Source organism: Chiloscyllium punctatum, chromosome 10, assembly GCF_047496795.1.
Source record: "Chiloscyllium punctatum isolate Juve2018m chromosome 10, sChiPun1.3, whole genome shotgun sequence".
Classification (NCBI taxonomy): Eukaryota; Metazoa; Chordata; class Chondrichthyes; order Orectolobiformes; family Hemiscylliidae; genus Chiloscyllium; species Chiloscyllium punctatum.
Genome location: NC_092748.1, coordinates 76,960,544 through 76,982,951, shown reverse-complemented (window position 1 = coordinate 76,982,951; position 22,408 = coordinate 76,960,544). Strand labels below are relative to the sequence as shown.

The 22,408-nt window shown below is 39.8% G+C and overlaps 1 protein-coding gene across 1 annotated transcript in view; it reads left to right on the top strand.

Moving 5' to 3' along the window:
• The window catches only part of cfap221 (cilia and flagella associated protein 221), a 212,631-nt gene that overhangs the window by 19,569 nt on the left and 170,654 nt on the right, over positions 1 to 22,408 (top strand). Inside the window, exon 7 of the mRNA XM_072578328.1 lies at positions 19,835 to 19,938. Within this exon, the coding sequence (XP_072434429.1) occupies positions 19,835 to 19,938 (104 nt within the window). The remainder of the gene's footprint in view (positions 1 to 19,834; positions 19,939 to 22,408) is intronic.

Here is a 22,408-nt window from a genome sequence, read left to right as displayed (position 1 = left end):
CATACTGTTCCCATGAACCTGCTGTTCTTTATCTGTGTCCTGTTTTTCTTTTTGCTTTGTCCTGGATGATATCGAGCTTCACGAGCGTTAGTGGAGCTCAATTTATTTAGGCAAGTGGAGTGTATTCTATCACAGAATCAAACAGTACAGAAGAGGCCCTTCAGCCCTCAAATTTGCACCAAAAAAAACAATTCTAAATCTACACTAGTCCCACTTGCTAGCACTTGTTCCATATACTTGAATTTTATGGAATTACAAGTGTTCAACCAGGTATTTTTTAAAGGTTGGGCAGTAACAGTGGAGATAAAGCACGGTCAACATTTTGGGTTTACTAATCCTTCATCAGAGTGGAACTGAAAAAGTTAACTAAGCGTTCTCTCCATAGAAGCTACTCAGCCTGCTGAATTTCTCCAACAATTTCTGATTTTGTTTCAGATTTTCAGAAGCTGCAGTTTTGAAAGTAAAATGTTATACTTCTTAAAAGTTTTTAGATTTCCGGCCTCAACTACCCTCCCAGTCACTGCATTCTGCATATCCACCAGCCCCTGGGTGAAAAATGTTTTCTCCTAATCCCCCAAAATTTACTGGCCAGTCGTCTTGGTCTCCATGCCACTGGGCTTCGATCCCTATCTGCCAAAGTCCATGTGGTGGCTTGTCAGTGCACCAGCCTCCCCAGTTTAAAAGATATATGCTCAAGCTTCCTCTCAAGCTGTACCAGCCCTTCATACATCCTGAACAAAAGTCTGATGGCAATCCGCTAGTGGCGGGGTGGGGGCAGGATTGTGATATCTGGAAGCCCCTGGGCACAAACTTACACATTAGGCACAGTGTCATATTTGATTGCTTTATTCCTGAATGAGGCAGTTAGTGCATTTCAGTAGCTGTGCCCATGACTGAACAGCCCTGTACGGGATCCGCTTTGCTTACCCCAGTTGGGGAGAGGGTTGGAAAAGGTGCCCTAATGATCACCTCAAACTTGATCAGAGGGGCCAATAGGCCGAGGAGTGGTAGATGGACTTTAATTTAGATGAATGTGAGGTACTGCATTTTGGAAAGGCAAATCAGAGCCAGACTTATACCCTCAATCGTAAGGTCCTGGGGTGTATTGCTGAACAAAGAGACCTTGGAGAACAGTTCATAATTCCTTGAAAGTGGAGTCACAGGTCGATAGGAGAGTGAAGAAGACATTTGGTATGCTTTCCTTTATTGGTAAGAGTATTGAATACAGGAGTTGGGAGGTCATGTTGTGACTGTGCAGGCCATTGGTTAGGCCACTTTTTGGAATATTGTGTGCAATTCCGATTTCCCTCCTATCGGAAGGATATTGTGAAACTTGAAAGGGTTCAGAAAAGATTTACAAGGATGTTACCAGGGTTGGAGGACTTGAGATATAGGGAGAGGTTGAATAGGCTGGGGCTGTTTTCCCTGGAGTATCGGAGGCTGAGGGGTGACTTATAGAGGTGTATATAATCATGAGGGGCATAGATAGGATAAATAGACATGTTTTTTTTAACTGGGGTGGAGGAGTCCAGAGCTAGAGGGCATAGATTTAGGGTGAGAGGGGAAACATTTAAAAGGAACCTAAGGGGCAATGTTTTCATGCAGAGGGTGGTGCATGTATGGAATGAGCTGCCAGAGGAAGTGGTGGAGGCTGGTACATTTATAAGGCTTCTGGATGGGTATATGAATAGGAAATGTTTAGAGGGATATGGGCCAAGTGCTGGCAAATGGGATTAAATTAGGTTAGGATATCTGGTCAACATAGACCAGTTCGACTGAAGGGTCTGTTTTCATGCTGTACATTGCTATGACTCCATGACTCTAAAACGCTTGACTGGATTACCACATCCAGAGGGATCACCCACGTACAGTCAGAGATGGAGAATAATAAACTTTGGATCCTGAAATGTAAGACCCCTGATGAACCGAGCTAAGTGTCCAACCTGAGAGAAGAACTGCAATCAGAGCCAGAGAACTGAAGAGATGCCAGATCAACCTGGCTGCTCTTTCTGAAACCTGCTTTGCAGACAAAGTGCAACCAAAGGAGGCAAAAGGTGGTTACACCTTCTTCTGGATGGGGAAGGCTGCTGATGAGCTCAGATCTCAGGGTGTTAGATTCACAATTAAGAACAAGCTCATGAGTTGCTTCTCTAAACTTCCTGTGAGGATCAATGACTGACTCATGAACATTCACTTGATGCTCTCTAACAATCAGATGGCTACAATTGTGAGCGCGTAAGCCCCAACCTTTGACTTCGAGGAGGACGTAAATGAAATACTTAATGCCAACCTCGTCACGCTATTGTCAAGGATCCCCAAAGAGGACAAGGTAATTCTTCTTGGGGATTTAAATGGCAGGATTGGTTGAGATCATTACTGTTGGACTGGCACCAGAGGAAGGAAAGGTATTGGCAATATCAACTCCTTCTCACAAAATGTGCATTGTACAACCTCACCATCACAAATACACTCTTCTAGCAGAAAAACAAATCCAAAGCATCTTGGAGGCACCCATACTTGAAACCATGGCATCTCACTGATTATGTCATTGTTCACTCCAGGGACTGCTGGGATGTGAATACTGCCAGGACTATGATTGGCTCAGATGGCTGCTGGACTGATCATTGCCTTATCCATTCCACAATGCCTATCAGGTCATACAGAAAGAGGAGGGTTCAGAAAAGCCAAGACTTATCATCGAGAGCCTGGGTGACATGGTCATTATGCAACATCTACAGGCGTCACTTGCTAAAAACTGACTTCAGGAATACCCAGAGGAGAATACTGGAGTCTGCTTAAATCAACCATTCTCAGTACCTGCAATAACATTCTCGGGTACAAGACCAGAAACCATCGGGACTGGCTTGATAAGATTGACATGGAAATTGAACAGCTCATTTCTAAGAAAAGAACAATCGTTCTGACTGGCATAATGACAAAAACTGCAAGGGCAAAGGAAGGACCAATGCCAAAGCTAAGGCTGATGTCCAGAAGACGATAAGGGAGCTCAGAACCATTGGTTGACTGATAAGGCCTTGGAACTCCAGCAGATTGAGTCGGTGACACAAGAGGCTTCTTTAGCACAAGCAAAGCAATACACAGTCTGTGGTCTAAATTCCATGCACTTGAAAGATGCACAAAAACTGCACAATGACAATGATGAAATAAACACCCACTGGAGAAAGCATTTACAAGAACCCTCAACCATAATACCAATGTTAACTGGGAAATCATCAACCAAATCCCCCAGAAGTCCATGCAGGGTGTCATGGGAGAACCTCCCAGTCTGACTGGTGTAAAATGCCATAAGGAACCTAAGAAACAACAAGACTGCTGATCCTGATGAGATTCCTGCAGATATCCTAAAAGAGAGGTGGCTCACAGCTCCATGAACACATACATGCTTGGTTCTTGAAGATTTGGCTCAAAGACGAACTCCCCTCGGAGCTCAGTGTGGCTCTGATTGTGACCATTTTCAAACAGGGTGATGAGGCTGACTGGGAAATACAGAGGCTCCCTTCTGTCAACCACTGGCAAAGTACTTGCACATGTCCTTGCCAATAGGTTTCTGTTGTTACCTGAGGATATATTCCTTGAGTTGCAATGTGGCTTCCATTCGTCCAGAGGAACAACAGACATGATCTTCACATCACATTAATTACAAGAAAAATGTCAGAAATGGAAACAACCGCTTTACATGGTCTTCATTTACCTAATTAACGCCTTTCACACAGTTAACCACCAGAGTCTCTGGTAGAAACTGTCACGATGCTGCTACTCTGATAACTTCATTAGGATGCTGAGACTGTTGCATTGTGACATGTCTGTGACATTGCTTAGCAACTGTGGTGTGAACCTGTCACTGTGGAGACAGGGTCAAGCAGGGCTGCATCATTGCACCCACTCTGTTCACCATCTTCATTGCCACCATCCTCCATTTCACTGACTAAAACTTGCTCAAATCACTTACTACATGGAAGGCAGGCTGTTCAACCTTAAGAGGTTCAAGGGCTAGGTCTCCACCATCTCCATCTTGGAGCCTCAATATGCTGACAACAACTCCATCGCAGCACTCCCCAGGGCCCTACCATTAATTGTGTAAGCTCTGCCCTTGTTCATCTTATCAAAATGCTACATCTCAAAATTTATCGAAATTAAACCCCCTCTGCCATTCTTTGGCCCATTAGCCCAATTGATCAAGATCTCTTTGTAATCTTAGATAATTTTCCTCTGTCTAAAATGTTAACAACTTTGGTGTCTTCTGCAACTTAGTAACTATGCTTTATATATTCTCATGTGAGTCATTTATAATTAACAAACAGTGGATCCAGCATTGATCCTGTGGAGCATTGCTGGTCACAGGCCTCCAGTCCAAAAAAAACACCACCATCTGTCTCTTACCTTCAAGCTAATTTTGTATACAATTGGCAATCTCTCCCTGAATCCCATGTGATCTAACCTTGCTAATCAGTTTACCATGCAGTAACTTGTCAAAGGCCTCACTGATTTCCATGTAGATGAAGTCTACCATTCTGCCCTCATCTATTTTCTGGGTCACATACTCAAAAAACTCAAATCAAGTTTGTGAGATACAATTTTCCATGCACAAAACCATGGTCACTATCTCTAAACAGTCCTTGCCTCTTCAAATGCATGTAACTCCTAAGTCTCAGAAACCCCTCCAATAACTTACCAATCACTGGAACTATGGACTCATTAGTCCATAGTTCCAAGGTTTCTCTTTGCATGCTTTCTTAAATAAAGGCACAATATTAGCCACCCTCCAGTCTTCTGGCACATCACTTGTGGATATAGATAATACAAATATCTCCACTAGAGGCCCAGCAATTGTTCCTTAGCTTCCCACAATACCCTAGAATAAACTTGATCAGGTCCTGGAGATTTATCTACCTTTATGCTTTTAAACTCACCTGTGTGCGTGCATGTGTGTGTGGGGGGTGGGGGGGGGGGGGGGGGGTGGGGGCCGGGCGGCGTGTGAATGTCTATGAGTATGGTCTGAGTGTGAACGGGTATAAATCTGTGAGAAGGTACGTGTGTGGATGTGAGAATGGTGGTATGTGTATGGGAAAAGTGTGTGTGCGCGCGCATATGCGCATTGGGGTCAACTGTAGTGTGACATGAAGCTAAGGTCCTGGTCGAGGCCATCCCATGGGATACCCACACATGCACCCTCTCACAGACTTACATCCCTTTACACTCACACACAAACACATACATACACTCTCTCACAGACACTCACATGGCTCCCCCCCGGCCACACACACACACACACACATCCACATGCACGCCCACACATAAAGGTTTGTGGGGTGAATTTGTACTTGCAGAATTACATTTTATTTTGCTCAAAAAGTGCACGAATCCATGTAAGATTCTGTAAATCCATTTTCCCAAAATAGAATCAGTCTGCACATTGTGACACAGACAGGCAGACTTTAACCTTACACTTTCAATGCATTATCTGAGCTGACATGGCACCTATTGTTAAAGTTCACTTGAGAATGTAACATTAAAAAAAGTTCTGGGATTTACATAAGAAAGAGCTGAAACTCGCATGGTCATTTTAAAAGATGAGAGACATAACAAACAATCCAGTCTTTTTCAATATATCATTTCATTAGCATCATACTGTAAACTTTTGCTATAAATTCTGTATCTATCTTATGCTCCACAACACCTGATGAAGGAGTAGCACTCCAAAATCTAGTGCTTCCAAATAAATCTGTTGGACTATAACCTGGTATTGTGTGATTTTTTAAAACTTTGTCTACCCCAATCCAACACTGGCACCTCCAAATCTTGTTTAAGGGAGGATGTAAGTTACTGGAGGCAGTTCAGAGAAGATTTTACTCTCGTCTCTGGAATAGGCAGGTTGTCATATGTTGCAAGTTTGCACAAGATAGTTTTGTATTCACTGGAATTTGGAATATTGAAAGATGCCTTGATTGAAACACACCAAATCCTCAGGGGTCTTAACAAGGTTTGTGGGGTGGGGGTGTTTCCTTTTATGGGTCTCTGTTTAAAAATCAGAGTTGTCCAATCAAAACATAATTTAGGCAAAGCTTTTTCTTTGAAGGTAGTGAGTTTTTGAATCTCTCTACCTAGAAAGATGGTGGAAGCAGACTTTTTCATTATTTTTAAGGCAGAGATAGATCGAAAGATTATCAGGGATACGTTACTTGCTTCTTACTGCACCAAGGCTGAATATTGTCTGGCTCATATTGCATCCAGGCACAAACTGCTTCAGTATCTGAGAAGTTGTGAATTAAACTGAACACCGAACTTAACCTTAACTCAGCACGCCCTTAGTTTGACTTTGTCAGAGGGAAGATCATTGGTGAAGTCGTCCTGGAACCTCTACTGAGAAACACCTTCAGCCATTTTGTGGTGTAGGGCATGATTGGCTTATAACAACAACAACCACTTTCTTTGTGGTGGGTATGACTCCAACAGGCAGACAGTTCTCCCTCTCTCCCATTGACTCTAGTCCTGCTTGAGCTTCTTAATGTCACTTCAATTAAATGCTGCCTTAATGTCAATGGTAGTCAACCTCACCACCCTTCAACTTCAAATAATATGTGGATTGGGTGGAAAGAAAGAGGATTTGTTGTGGAAGATTGATTCTGAAAATGAAAGCAGCCAATCAGATCAGAAGTGGGATCCTTACGAAGATGCCATAGCCAAAATGCCACAGAATGAATTTGGTGAACTGTTTGCACCAGATACCGAAGATAAAGAATTTGAAAGTTTTTGTAACTTTTATTGTAGGTAAAGATATTGTAGAATAATTTGGAGATGCCGGTGTTGGACTGTATAAAGTTAAAAATCACATAACACCAGGTTATAATCCAACAGGTTTAATTGGAAGCACACTAGCTGTTAATGTTTTCTGCTTGGCAAATAAGTTGATTTCAATTTTTTGGAAGGATGTTTCAATGCCTCAAAGATTCACTTGAATGCTGTGATCTCCTGTACATCACAGTATTTTCAAAAGAATGAAAATCTTGGAACTGTAGAGGAGCAAAGTGATTTCAAAAGCTAAATAAATAAATCTTTAAAAGCTACCGAACCATTGCAAAAAGCAATGAGAAAGGTTAATGGAATGTTCGCCCATATCTCAAGGTGCTTGAATTATAAAAGGAAGAAATTAATGCATCAGTAGTATAGTACATTGGTCAGAATCTATTTGGACTACTCCATTTATCTTTGGACAACATACCTCATGAAGTATTCCTCGATTGAGGAAAAAGAGATCATGTTTGAGGCGGCCTTGTGGGAAATGGCATTATACTAACAGATGCAACAGGGATGGAGAAACTGGGAGAATGAAATGAAAGAATGAAATAACATGCAATAATTGTGATAAGTAGGGTGTTTTCATTTGGAAGAAAGAAGGGGATTTTGATAAGGTGGTTTGGATTAAAGACCACAAAATCTATTTCCCAACTCAAACCCACCTCCAACCCAACCTCCCAGTTGTAGCTTTGAGAGGCCATTAAGTGGGTAAGTAGCCAAACTCCTCCAAGGAGCCAAGTTGGAACATAAAATCTGATAATAATATTGTGAGCCTGATTATAATTCTTATTATAATAGTCATGTTTCCTGAGAATTGGGAAATTCAGCAGCTCATTGAATTGAAAATATGATGAAACGTGATGAAAGTTTGACAAATTTAGCACATGAGTGTCTTTACAGGTTCCCACAGGATCCAGATGCTTGTCTTAGGAGGCTCTGTCTTTGGGCACTTGCCCATCCCTGCCCCCCACCCCCTCCCTCGACATCAGAGCATCCTCCGCCACTTTGGATCTGGTTGTTTTCCCTACCATGATCCACAATCCACTATTCACCAGAACCACTTACCCTCTCCCCAGACCTGTTCTATCTCCTGTCCACGCCCTCCCAAGCCTTTTAAAACTATCTAAGGCTTCCGGTCCCAGCCCCAATCCAACCTGGATTTCAATACTCTCATCCCAGCAAATTGTTGTTTCCTCCCACTCTTCACCACCAGCACACTTCCAGCCTATGACTGTCTCACATTAATACAACGCCTGCAATATCCAATCCTGGGTTTTTAATCTACTGCTGCAGATCCCCCCAATCCCCAGCCCTTAACAGGGCCTTTGATTCTACACAACCCCTCCCCCCACACGGGGCCCTCAAAGCTCTCCTTCCTTGACTAGGCGACCCACTCAATTAAACCCAAATCCCTCACTCTGACCCAGGTAATGCTCAAAGCCCACTGATGGTTCAGAGAAATTTTAGGATAAGACAGAAGGAGCAGAAGTTTGGAATCTTGAAGCTTGTGCAAAGGAGAGAATTCAAAGCTGACTGGGAGAAAAGAGAAAAAGTTGAGCCTTGAGATAATGAGGACAGTGCTTGGTTTCCACCAGCAACAAAACTGACAGGTTGAACATGGGTGATATTACAAACATGGAAATAGCTGATGTGTGTTAGTTAGAGATCTGAGGCTTAACTTCGCATCCGGTAACACATCCAATTTACGAATAGTACAGTTTGACCTGGGACTGTAGCCTTGGGTTAGGTTACATTTCTGAGTCGGCTGCATGTGTCCTCCCTGTTTCCTTTCCATCATTCCCAGTCTTTTCCTTCTCCACTGTAATGTTGAAACATCATATACAGACCAATGGTTGAAAAGTGTGATGCAGAGTTACTGAATTGGAATTGTACACAGCACAACCAGTTATCTTCAGAAAACAACCATTGTTGAAGTTATCAAACAAATTAAATTGCTTGGTCCTGATGTATTGTTTGTGAGGTACCTATTAAGTATACATTTCAAATAATTTCAAATAATTTGAGGTTCAGATTTTAAACAAAACATTATTGGAATAAAATAATTGCAATTAGTGCGTCCTACTGGGATGTTTACTTTTGTTGCTCCAAGATTCGTATCCCTAAGAATATGCAATCTTTTCCAGCAAGTGAAGAATGAACATTTATAAATGTTAAAGAACTGTAGCTGTTTTTGAATATTGTGGGAGAGTCAGAGACTGTTTTATGCATTTCTGAGCTGAAATGCAAAAATGGAATTATGATCTTTTGACTTAAGAATGTTATTGCACATGTGATAATACAAGAGACAATCAAAGTGATCTATCTGGCTAGTAAGTTATTAGTAATTTCAGTTTGTGGCTTGCTGAATTCACCTGTTCATTTTCCAAGTTGTGGTTCCTTTGGTAGAAGTTATAGAAGAGTCAAAAAACAGATGTTTGGAGTAGATTAATTGTACTTATTCAAAATGTCAGCAATACTGCTGTTAGTTATAGAATGTAGGAAAATACAAACTGTGTCTCTGTCTGTCTGCCTTCTCTCTCCTCCTTTTTCTTAGGGTTTCTGCCCAATACTCCACACTTCTGGGCAGAGTACTACAATGGGCCTGCAGGATGCCTGACCAAAGGTCTATCTGACTTTTAAATGGCATCCATCAGATTTATTAGAAGATTTACAGGTTGATTACCAACTTCTTTGACCACTTTGTGAATGCATGTGGCTTACAGATTTTTGGCATGGGACTCAAACCCAAAGTTTCTAACCCAGTGACACGACTACTGCAACATAACTTTCACAAACTGATTCATTATTTCTTTTTGTTTAGGTAGATCAGTGAACATCAAACAACAACTACACAAATGGTGTCTTTTATGACTGTGACAGAGAAAAACTATCAGGTTGTACACCTGATATTATGTAAAGTTTGTCTCTTTTTAGCACGCTTGCAGAGTGTGTGTGTGGATGTGCGCTCGCGCCTGTGTGTGTTTGAGTGGATGGGTGTGTATGTGTGTGTCTGTATTCTCTCCAAAGAGCTGTGGCTCCAGGTTTGGCCTGCTCAGTCAACCCAGGATACATAAATCATGCAGCCTGGCAAAAACTTTCTTGTTTGGAGAAATGGACATCAATGATGCCCTGTCCTGTTTGGAGCAAAGGCTTTAGATAAATTACCAAAACAGACAGATTCAGTATTTTCTTAAGCTATTCAATTAATTCTGGCAGAAATCTTCTTCAAAAAAATCTAAGTTAGTCTGCCAACAGGAAAATAGTGCCTTTTTATTACTTTCAATTCTGTGAGACATAGAGTCATGGAGATACACAGCACTGAAACAGACCCTTCAGTCCAACTTGTCAATGCCGCCCAGATATCCTAACCTGACCTAATCCCATTTGCCAGCACTTGGCCCATATCCCTCTAAACACTTCCTATTCATATACCCATCCAGTCACTTTTTAAATGTTGTAATCAAACCAGCCTCCACCACTCCCTCTGGCAGCTCATTCCGTACACGCACCATGTGAAGTTTCCCCTTAGATCCTTTTTAAGTTTTTCCCCTCTCACCCTAAACCTATGCCCTCTAGTTCTGGAATTCTTCCATGCAAGGGAAAAGGCCTTGTATATTTACCCTGTCTATGCCCCTCATGATTTTATAAACCTCCATCAGGTCACTCCTCAGTCTCCGATGCTCCAGGGAAAACAGCCCTAGTCTATTCAGCCTCTTCCAGTAGCTCAAATCCTCTAAACCTGGCAACTTCTTTGTAAATCTTTTCTGAACCCTTTCAGGCTTCACAATATCCTTCCGATAGGAGGGAAACTATATTGCACACAATATTACAAATGTGGCCTAACCAATGTCCTGGACAGCCACAACATGATCTCCCAACTTCTATACTCAGTGCTCTGATCAGTAAAGGAAAGCTATCCTATCTACCTGTGACTCCACTTTCAAGGAGCTATGAACCTGCACTCCAAGGTCTCTTTGTTCAGCTACACTCCCCAGGACCTTACCATTCCTTCTGCTCTGATTTGCCTTTCCAAAATGCAGCACCTCAATTACCTAAATTAAGCTCCATCTGCCACTCCTTGGCCCATTAACCCATCTGATCAAGATTCCATTATACTCTGAGTTAACCTTCTTCCCTGTCCACTTCACTTCCAATTTAAATGTTATTTTGTGCACTTGTGTAACAATTGTATTATGAACCAATCTGTTGAGTTACGTTCAATTGAATTTCACTAATTCATGGATCAGTCAGCACAAGGAAACATATTTTAAATCATATTGTCAAAGACATAAAACAAGTGATTTTACTTGACTAATGCATGACTAGATTGTTGGCAGTAAAGGTAAACTCCAAACAATAAGCAGCCATTAGCACAGATATCGGTGATGTTTCACCTGACTGTACAAGTGGAGTCACATTTTGAATCATGCAATATTAACGCTAGCTTATCTCTTACCTGCATGAGCAATACATTTGATAATGTTAGGCAAATATGGGCTTGTTCTAAACACACAGTTTTCTAATCTGTTTGTATCAAAGGGAGATGAGTTAAGATATGGATCAATTTATAGAAAGCAAGGAAGATAATGCAGAAATTAGTTTAATTTAAAAATTTTTATGAAGCAAGTCATATATTCACTTATTTTAACAGGATTCTTAGCATTGTAGGGATATTTAATACACTAGCTGTAATTTTTCTCTTACTGTCATTGTAACTGATTGGTTCGGATTGAACTTTAGAAATTTTTTGTAAAGATAATTTCTTGCATGTTTCAAAAGTTTGACATTAATCATGTGCAAATATTTTTGGCTCAGACATCAAAAAACTTTCTCATGACATCAATAAAATAAGTTAATACTTGAAATTTTCATATGAAAGTCATATTACTGCAGACAATAAAAACACATTTACAAAATGATTAGGTGGAATTTTCCTCACCGTGGTCTCCCCAAGTGAGAAAGCTGGGATAATTGGAGACAAATAATTTTTTTTCTCACCACACCTTGAGTGGCAATTTCAGAATCTCGCTATTGAGCTGTGAGTACACTACTTCCATGCATTTGCATGTCATCAAAGCCCAAGCTTGCATTATTTTTGCAACATTTTCAGTCCTCCTCTCATTCTCTGAGAAACTAGATTAGGCTTTGATGGGTTCTGGAGCGGCGGTGGCATCTTGACAGACAGTGTGGCCTTCAGAGGCAGCATAGCTGCAGAGTAAGTCAGTCGGCCTGTGAAGCCTGGAGCAGGACTGGCGCCTCCGCCTGAACTGGTTGCCTGGCAGTGACATTGTGTGGGCTGGTGTAGCCTCGAGTGGGGCTTTAGCAATGGAGAAGAAAAGGTTGGACTCTCTTTAAATTATCGTTTTAAGATTTTATTCTTCATTAATGTGAATAGTGCCGATGCATGGCGGCAGTACACACTTTTCACTGTATTTATGCTGAATACACATGACAATAAATGATTCAAATTCAAGCTAGACGGTAAAAATTTCCAACATGTCGATCACATGTCGGTCCCACTGAACTCATTTCTTCCTACATCGATACCGTCCTGTCCCCCTTAGTACAGGAACTCCCCACCTACATTTGTGACACCACCCACACCCTTCAAGGCAAACATCCACCTGTATCTACCTGTGCTGATAACTTAAGGGACAGGTGTATATGCACACCCAAGATCCCTCTATTCTTGGTAGTTCTTGGCATCCATCGTATCCGTTTGCCTGATTTGCCCTGTCCAAATGCTGTACCTCACTTATCCAGAATTAACTCCATTTTCCATTGATCAGCCCATCTGATCAGCCCCTCTATATCCTCCTGTATTCTAAGGCTATTCTCCTCACTATTTACCAAACACCAATTTTTGTATTATGGCAGAGAACATGTCTTCTTCTTGGCTTTGATCAAGCACCTGGTCTCCGGCAGTCCTCTGAGGCCAGATACTTAGGCGATTTCTTCCTTGACCATTTGTGGAGATGTGTCAAAGGTGCACTCATTGAATGTGCAGTGATGTAGTCCAATCCAGGAAAGTATGCACTGAGGTGAAAGGTTCAGGACTGGGGAAGGATGCACATGAAAGATGTGCTGGTTCACTCTCTGAGAGATCAGTGGCTTTCTCCTCAAAGGTGGAAATGAAGCTGAGGGTCATCGATGCTGACCTTTTCTTAGTGAAGGTTATTGTCTACTGCTAATACTCTAATAAAAGAAGAATGGAATTAGTTGTCAAAGAGGGTCAAAAGTTTGTGCTAATGTTAATGATTTTGCTGTGATGTAAATGGGAGAGCAGCATGGCACAGCAAACTGAAGCTTTCTGGGTTAGTTCACTATTGTTGTTCCTGCATGAGTGTTCATGTTTATCTTTCACCAAATCCAGTATTTTCTCCTTATTAGGAGAGAGGAGCCTGATGTCCACCATTTTCCTATCTCTTTCCCACACCCAGGATCTCTTGGCCTTGGTTGTGGAGCCAATTCTCCCTGTATTGAGACTGAAGGATGGATTGACCAAGATGTAATTGGAACAGCAGTTAGTGGTATGCTCAGTTACAGGCTGTAGACATTGAAGGTGTGGGACCTGGGTCTCCATGACATTTACCAACATTTCCAGGGAAACAGCCAAATGCATGCATGTCAGATGCAACATGGAACTGATAACTGTGGTTAACTCCTCAATCTTGTGATCCAGCTCACTGACTACCACTGTGTGATTTATATATACTTCAATATCATTTAGTTGTGAATTCGTATTTTGAAATATTGACATGTAGGCTTTGGACTGTGTTTATAAGGGGATTTAATGATTTAGCTTGTCTGCATTTCTGGAACCAAGATGTTTACCAATAAGTCCATGGTTTGATAAGTTGTTTTCATTGGAAATGTTTTACAAGTGGGTATAATAACAATGAAGAGTATTAGCTTGCTTTCTGTTCAGAAAGATCAGGTTTTTATTGATTAATGAAAAATTCATACTTTGAAAGTTTTTATTTGTCAGTTTGCAGAAGTCCTGATTGAAGTTAGATATAAGAAACAGTTTCATTGAGAGAAAGGGTTTAGTTTAGAACTGTTAGAAAATAGCAGAAGGATTTTAATTTGAAGGTTGCAGAATAGAAGTGTTTTGTTAGAATCCTGAATCCTAAGCTCAGCTTTGTGACTAATTGAGTAAGAGGCTACCAAATTCTCAAGGCCAAGTATAGAAAGAAAGTTAAATTGAACCTTTGGATGTGCCATAGAGTACACTCTGGCATTTGAGTATGATAGTGTTAGTGTAGGAATAGGCAGGAATGTACTCCTTACTATGTACTTCAAAGTCTTTCCAAATTGCGTTTTATGTAAATTTGTTCTACCCTACTTTCCTTTCTTTTGCATAATAAACTTATATTTTATTATCTATACTATGTTGTGTTTGTGTTTCTGAATTTAAAAAAAAATCTATTAAGGCAGAAATCAGTCTAAGATCTCACTTATCCACTAATAACATTAGCTAGGATAATGACAATTAGGGGCTCAGACATGATTTGAATTCGCTGGATTTAATAATGATCTCTGTCTTTTGTTTAAAATAATGTGGTGATTCTGGACATAAAATGGCCGCTTTGTTTAGAAGTTCATTCCACAGAATTTGAGGTTGTTTTTGGATGTTGGTAGGATTTATTTAGAAAAAGAAAATGAAAAGTGAGGAGAAAGTGGGAGACATATTTTTTAAAGTTGAACTACAAACAGATAAGGAATTTAGAGAACATGAGTTGACCAAACAAAAACTTAAAGTAAAGAAGGAGAAAGTAATATATCAAATGATGATTCTGATTCCAATGAGAGATTTGATTTAATTAAAAATCTACTTTTAGTATATATATTTATTGAAGGTGGAGCCAAATACAAGGAAGCTGAATTTGATTATTTGGCCCATCAAATCTACTTTGCCATTTGATCATATCCTGGGTAGGGGGCTGTGGGAGTGACACTACAGGGCCAAAAACTGCTCACAATATTTCCAAATGTGGTCTGAACAGAGCCTTATACAGCCTCAGCAGTACATCTCTGTTTTGTATTTGAGCCCTCTTGCATTGAATTGAATTGATTTTATTGTCACGTGTACTGAGGCATAGTGAAAAGCTTTGTCTTGTGAGCAATTCCGGCAGATCATATATACTGAATACTGAAATTACCAACTGACCCCCGCATTTTAACCTTAAGAGAATCCTGAACTAGGACCCCTAAGTCTTCTAAAAATAGTCTGTGCCTCTAATCTTCTTACCAGTGCATAACCTCACCCTTTCAACATTATATTCCATTTGCCACTTCTTTGCTCATTCTTGTAGCCTGTTCAGGTCTTTCTGCAGTCTCCCCACTTCCTCAAAACTATCTCTCCCTCCACCTATCTTCATGTCATCTGCAAACTTAGCAACAGTGCCCGCAGTTCCTTCATCCATATTGTTAATGTATAATGTGAATAGTTTTGGTTCCAACAAGGACACCTGTGGAATCACATTTGTCACAGGTCGTCATTCTGAAAAAGATCCCTTTATTCCTATTTGAGTCCAGTCACTCATCTTCAGAAAAGGGGTTCTAATCCACACATCCAGGAAAATCATCCTTTCTACTCTACATATCTCTTCTACAATTTTATACGTTTTATGAGATGGTGTCTCATTCTTCCAACTGTGAGAGTATACATATCCAATATCTCTAATCTCTCTTCATAAGACAGTCGTACTATCCCAGGAATTAGTTTGGTGAACCTTTACTGGCAAGTATATCCTTCCTGGGCAATGGAATAAAAACAGCACACAATAATCCAAATAGTTAATACGGCTTCAGCAAACTTGCAGACATGACTTAGGGCATCATTTAACTCATTGCTACAAATATGTTAGTCATTCTGAAAATCTTGCTGAGCCAGTAACATAGAGTCATACAGCATGGTCCAACCAGTCCATGCTAACCATAATCCTATCTGGTGCGCTTGGCTGATATCCTTCCAAATATTTCTTATTCATGTACTTGTCTAGATGTCTTTTCGATGTTGTAATTGTACCCTCATCCACCACCTCGTCTAGAAGTTCATTCCACAAGGGAGCCACTCAGCGTAAAAAGAAAATTGCCCCTCATATCTTTTTAAAATCTTTCTCATCTGACCTTAAAAATATGCCCCCTGGTCTTGAAATCCCCCACCCTAGAAAAAAGGTACCAATCCTTTGCCTTATCTGTACCCCTCGTTATTTTATAAGCCTCTATAAGGTCATCTCTCAACATCCTACACTTCATTGAAAAAAGCCCCAACTAACCCAGCTTTTCCTTATAACTCAACCTGTCCATTCCCAGAAACATCCCGGTAAGTAGTTTCTGAACTCTCTCCTGCTTAAAATATCCTTCCTATAACAGGGAGATTAGAACCGGACATAGTACTCCAAAAGAGATTGCACCAATGTCCTGTATGACCTCAACGTAACATCCCAACTTCTATACTCAAAGGTCTGAACAATGAAGGCAAGTATGCTAAATGCCACCTTAACCATCCTACCAATATGTGGTACAAACTTCAAAGAATTATGTCTCTGAACCCCTAGGTCTCTCTCTGTTCTAAAACACTGTCCAAGGCCCTACTTTTAATTGTGTAAGTCTTTTCTTTGTTTTACCAAAATGTAATACATCTGTAAACACTTGTGGAACTGCAGAAATGAATGTACAGGTGGCTTCTGGATAACATGTGTTCTGGCAGTGTGATTTGCTTATAGCTTCACTGAGAAATTAAGGAAAAGTATTTTTGAGAATGCTTATCTCTGTTTACAATAGTGCAATTCCAGCGGTGATTGTTTTGTGTGCTTTGTTCTGTTCCGTTCTGTGCATGCACTAATGTCAGCTCTGGTTTTCATGCCATTCTGTGCATGTGCTGATGTCAGCTGCCGACAGAGCAGCTTTCTGTGGCAGGTACTGCACAAAGAGCAACTTTCTGAGAGAAATATATTGAGCAGCTTCCAGTGAAAGGTTGATTATCCCTTTTTTCGAAAAAAATGGAGGGGCGTAGTGACAAGAATGTTGGCCAGAAGCATCTGTCAGTAAAATTGCAGGTGGTGAATGAAAAAGAAAAGCTATCACACTGGAAGAGAAGTTAGATATCGTAAAGCATTTTGAGTGGAAGGAGAGAATGTGATATAGCTCACTTAACAGGAAAGAGGGAGTCTTATTTACACACCATGATGACCCTAAATGACATGCTAAATTTACTTTTGTTTCATTGATAAATATGGTTTATACCTTCATTGATGGTATGCTATACTTTGCTTTAGACTTTTGGTGATTTTTGAGCAATCGTGAATGATATTTTTTGCTGGTCTGTTCCAACCCCACTTTTCCTATAGGCCTCATTAAGTGATTTTCTGATAAGGTTTCACTGGAATGCAACTACAGCATTACAAGAAAACTATCTGTAAATGTAAATGATACAGTTCTTCCTGAATGCAGTGCACGGAGGCTGTTGTACAAGCTACACAGAATTGTAAAATTAATTTTAAACCAGGCTGTGCAAGCAGCAACATGGGAGATAAACCTATAGCAGTTCTGATTTTAGGATAATTTTCCATCAGTGAGTATACATTTAGCCTGAGAGAACATATAGTGCAACTCAATGATGACAAACTTGGTAAAGCAAAAAACCCACAAATATTGTTCCCTTGAAAAATTCAGGCATGTGTGCCTCTGTCTATATGTTATTTTTCTGGTAATGGCAGTATATGCACGACTATCTGATGTCTCTCCCTTGACTCTTATTTTCTTAAAAAGAACTACAGCACAGCAATAATACATTGCTCTTGACCTAAAAGAACAACAGTAATATCAGCTCCACAGGAATTGGTACAAACACAGCTAGTAAAATAATTGACAGAAGCAAAAGCATTCAAAGAAAGACATTTTAAGCTCGTGCAATCAAAATTAATACTAGTGTTCTGCGTATCTTTGACTCAACACCTACATCATAAGGTCAGAAGTGGGGATGTTTGCAGGTGATTGCATAATGTTCAGCACCGTTCATGACCCTCAGACAGTGAAGCAGTTAATCTTCGAAAGCAACAATATCTGGTCAATATCCAGGTTTGGGCTAACAAGTGGAAAGTAACATTCACGTCAAACAAATGCTAGGAAGTGACCATCTCTAATAACAGTCAATCTAACTAATGTCTCTTTACATTCAATCAATGTGTTAGCATCACTGAGTCCCCCACTATCAACATCTTTGGGATTACCATTGACCAGAAACATAACTAGATTCACCTTATAAATACAGTGGATGTTAATCAAAGGCTAGGAATACTTTAATGAGTAACTTACCTCCTGACATCCCAAAGCCCGACCACCATTGACAAGTCGCAAATCAAGAATGTTATGGAACATTCCTCACTTGGTTGGATAAGTGCAACTCCAACAACACTCAAAAAGCTTGACACTGTCCAGGACAAAGCAACCCGCTTGATTCACATTACATCAACAAACATCCAATTCCTCCAACACTGACATTCAATAGCAGCAGTACATACTGTCTAGAAGATGTACAGCAGAAATTCACTAAATTCTTTGGAAAGGACCTTCCAAACCCATGACTACTTCCATTTAGAAAGACAAGGGCAGCAGATACACGGGAATATCACTACCTGCAAGTTCCCATCCATGCTGCCTGCTATCTGGCCTGGAAATTGCCAAACCTTCACTGTCACTGGGTCAATATCATGGAATTCCTTCCCTAACAGTATTGTGAGTCTATCAACAGCATATGGACTGTAGCAATTCAAGAAGGCAGCTCAAAACACCTTCTTGGTTGAAAAATGCTGGCCAGCCAGCAACACCATGTCCCATGAATGAATTTTAAAAAATCTTTAATACCTATTTGACTAGATCAAGAGATGAAACAGATCAAATAAGATAGATGAAAGAAGACAGAGATAACTAACACCATGACACCAACTTCACTTCATTTACATTAAACTGTCTAAAATGGTTATATGCGACATGCAGCCAGCTGAAATGGTGGTGAAAATGAAGATAGGTAAAAACACGGACTGCAGATGCTGGAAACCAGATTCTAGATTAGAGTGGTGCTGGGAAAGCACAGCAGTTCAGGCAGCATCCGAGGAGCAGGAAAATCCACATTTTGGGCAAAAGCCCTTCATCAGGAATAGAGGCAGAGTGCCTGCAGAGTGGAGAGATAAATGAGAGGAGGGTGGGGGTGGGGAGAAAGTAGCATAGAGTACAATAGGTGAATGGGGGAGGGGATGAAGGTGATAGGTCAGGGAGGAGGGTGGAGTGGATAGGTGGAAAGGAAGATAGGCAGGTCGGACAAGTCAGGGGGACAGTGCTGAGCTGGAAGTGAAGATGTCAATAAAAAGGACAAAGATCTAACGTCATTAAACTTAATCTAGATTTCACGTGAGATCTGCTCATTTAAACCTGCAAATTCAGCAGACGCAAGTAGACATTTAGGCTACTAACTCTAAATATATATATTAGCATTGTTGGGGAAACAGAAGAATCAAAACATCTTAAGAATCAAAACAGAAGAATTAAAACATGTGTTAATAACCAACATTTGTTTTCTGAAAACATCCTGATGTGGAACTCTTCTATAAAACTCCTTCTCTTGATTTTCCTCAATTATTCTTCTCTTTCAGTTTTATCTACCAGACAATTGGTCTTGCAAAAATTTGTAACTGAAGTTGAAGCGTTATGTAAGATGGATTAAAATATTTCCATAAATTTTATAACTTAGCTAGGAAGTGAACTTAAGTGTTTCTGAAAAAAAAAAGTTTTATCATCTTTTTAGGTAGCATATTGTACATAATATGATTAACACTTTTGAAGGACTCTATACTACATCTCGATGACTCAATGTACTTCTAATCTTCTTTACAATTCTGAATAATTATTGTTTCAGGTGATGATAGTAATTGATTTATTTGTGTACCACATTGGTATAACACAACCGATGGTTTTAATTCAAAAGTTAATAGTATTAATTTTTCAAAATTTGTAGCAAGGAAATCAACATCCCTTTGAGATGCAGCTGTCCAGTTGATTTTGAATTCCAGATCAGCTTTCTTCAATCTCATCGTGCATTCACAATTCAGCCAACAGCAGGTGAGAAAACTTCTAATATTATATTAGCAATTTATATTGGTAGTTCATGCTGCATTGACAAAGACATACAGTCATACAATATAAAGGCATCTGGAAAAGTAATTAACAGAAGTAAAAACAATTGCAGAAATACATTGTAAGCCAATGCAATCAACTTTGATGATGGGTTCCTGTATATCTTTCCTTCAGGTTTCCTGTGTAACTTTCCTTCAGCCCATCAAATCTGTATTGACCTATTTAGACATGTTCCATTTTCTTACATTTGACCCATGTTATGATGTTTCAAGTGCTCATCTACGTACATTCTTAAATGTTATGCAGGACAACATGTCTGGTAGTTAAAATGGAAATATTTACAGTTAGTAGCCTAAATTTCTATTTGTGTCATGCTCTTCCTAAGCTTATAATCCTCAATTTGGTCCCATCCTCAGTTTATACTCCATACTCAAACAATACCTTTCTGCCAAACAAAGTAAACGTATTTTACATTTACATTTTGCATATTACAGTACAACCTCGATTATCCGAATATGAATTATCATGAATTTTGGATGATCCGATCAAGATCTCAAGGTCCTGTAAAAATGGTATTAGGCAACTCAACATTCAGTTATCAGTTAAATGGCATTATGATGTGTATTGCCGGATAACCATGGGATGTTCGGATAACCAGCACTCATAAATTACTGCTTGTTTATGATCAGATCAGTTATCCGAATGTTCAGTGATCTGAACAAAATAACTCCCTGGCCGCCTCATTTGGATAACCAAGGTTGTTCTGCAGTTTTAAATGACTATTCCTTTATTCTTTAACTACTTCCACTCGTTTAAGATTTTCCCACGAGTGGAATCATAATTTCAACACTTATCCTGTCAACCATCTTCAGAATCTTGTATGTTTGATATGATCACCCCTTATTTCTCTGATCTTCCTTGAAGAAAAATCAAAACTGTTTAGCTTTTCTTGATAAGTCAACCCATTCATAAGGAATCAGTTATTGTTGTGTCACCATAGTCTTACCAGACCATAGGGGCTGCTCTCCTATTAGAGAGAGAAGTAACTGTTGGTGATTTAACCAGAAGACCACCAGACCAGGGAAGAAGTTGAATATTTCATGGTAATCTCAAACTGGTGATGGGAATTGAACCCATGTTGTTGGCATCACACTGCTCTGTAAACCTGCAATCCAGCCAACTGAGCTAAGCTGGGAATCAGTTGAGTGAATCCCTTTTGAATTGCATCCAATGCCAGTACATCCTTTCTTAGATACTGGGCCAAAACTGAACACATTGTACAGGTGCAGCCTCACCAATGCCATGTTCATTCATAACAAAACACTGCTTCAGCTTTTAAAGGCTATAGGCCTATGTTCCTGAGATTTCTACGATGGCTAAGAGTCTCTCAATTAGCTATTGCCATGATTGCACAGCTGTAGACCTTTTTCAGAATCAAACTATGTGAGGTAACATAAAATCGAGGTAATATTTTCAACGTGAATTAAACAAGGAGTTGTGCAAACAAGCATTTTTAAAAACTTTATATAGAATTGTTTAAAGTGTTATTGAATATGCTCATATGCTTTCGAAATAGCTTCTTAGTACTGGATTGTGGATATTTAGACACTCATGTACTTTACCAATGAGGTCTCCTTCCTTCCAACAAACTTTAACATATACATGGTTATTTTAAAGTTTTAGCTAACTGGATCTAGATCCTCAAAAATAATACACCAGTTTCTTTGTTAATTTAGTAATTTATATTCTGCAGTGAAAGAAATAAGAAATTATTGATGCATTGAAGCTACAGTTTTTTTTCCATTTTCTTTAAAAGTAATTTTCTCCTCACACAAAGCTCACCTATGGCTTACTGTTTACATTTCTTAGTGAGCTTTTTCAACTCCAGAGTGTCCTTCATTATTTCATGTTGTGTTTCAGTGTTATGGTACTGTCCAAGTGAATTTTTTTTGTTAGACAATTACATTTTGCTTTGCCAAAGGTTTCCTGGATGCTTGTTCCATTTAAATATGCTAACTTTGACACCAGATTCAACACAAAAACTGGGTTGAATTGAATGGTCCCATCAGCAGGCCAGCCAAACCCTCCAATCAATGCACTGCAAGCAATCAACTGTCTGGCATCAGGGCTTTAATTCTTAAAAGGAAAAAAAATCCCACTTCCAGGCACCACTGACCAATCAGTGAGCTAGCAGCTCTTTGTTCTTAGAAACACCACCAGGAAAGGTGGTCATTGCTGGTATTACAGCAACAATATATAAGGCCCTGGAATTAAATTTCATGATTATTTATGTATCTATCCAGAAGTATGGAAGCCTATTCGAAGAAAAGAAATAGGGAAAATGACCTAGGAAGTTTCAAGTGTTTGTATTCAAACAAAAAAAGAAAGATCATAGATATTATGAACAATGTAACAATAAGCAATAAATGTATGACAAATGTATTTTGTTTCTTAC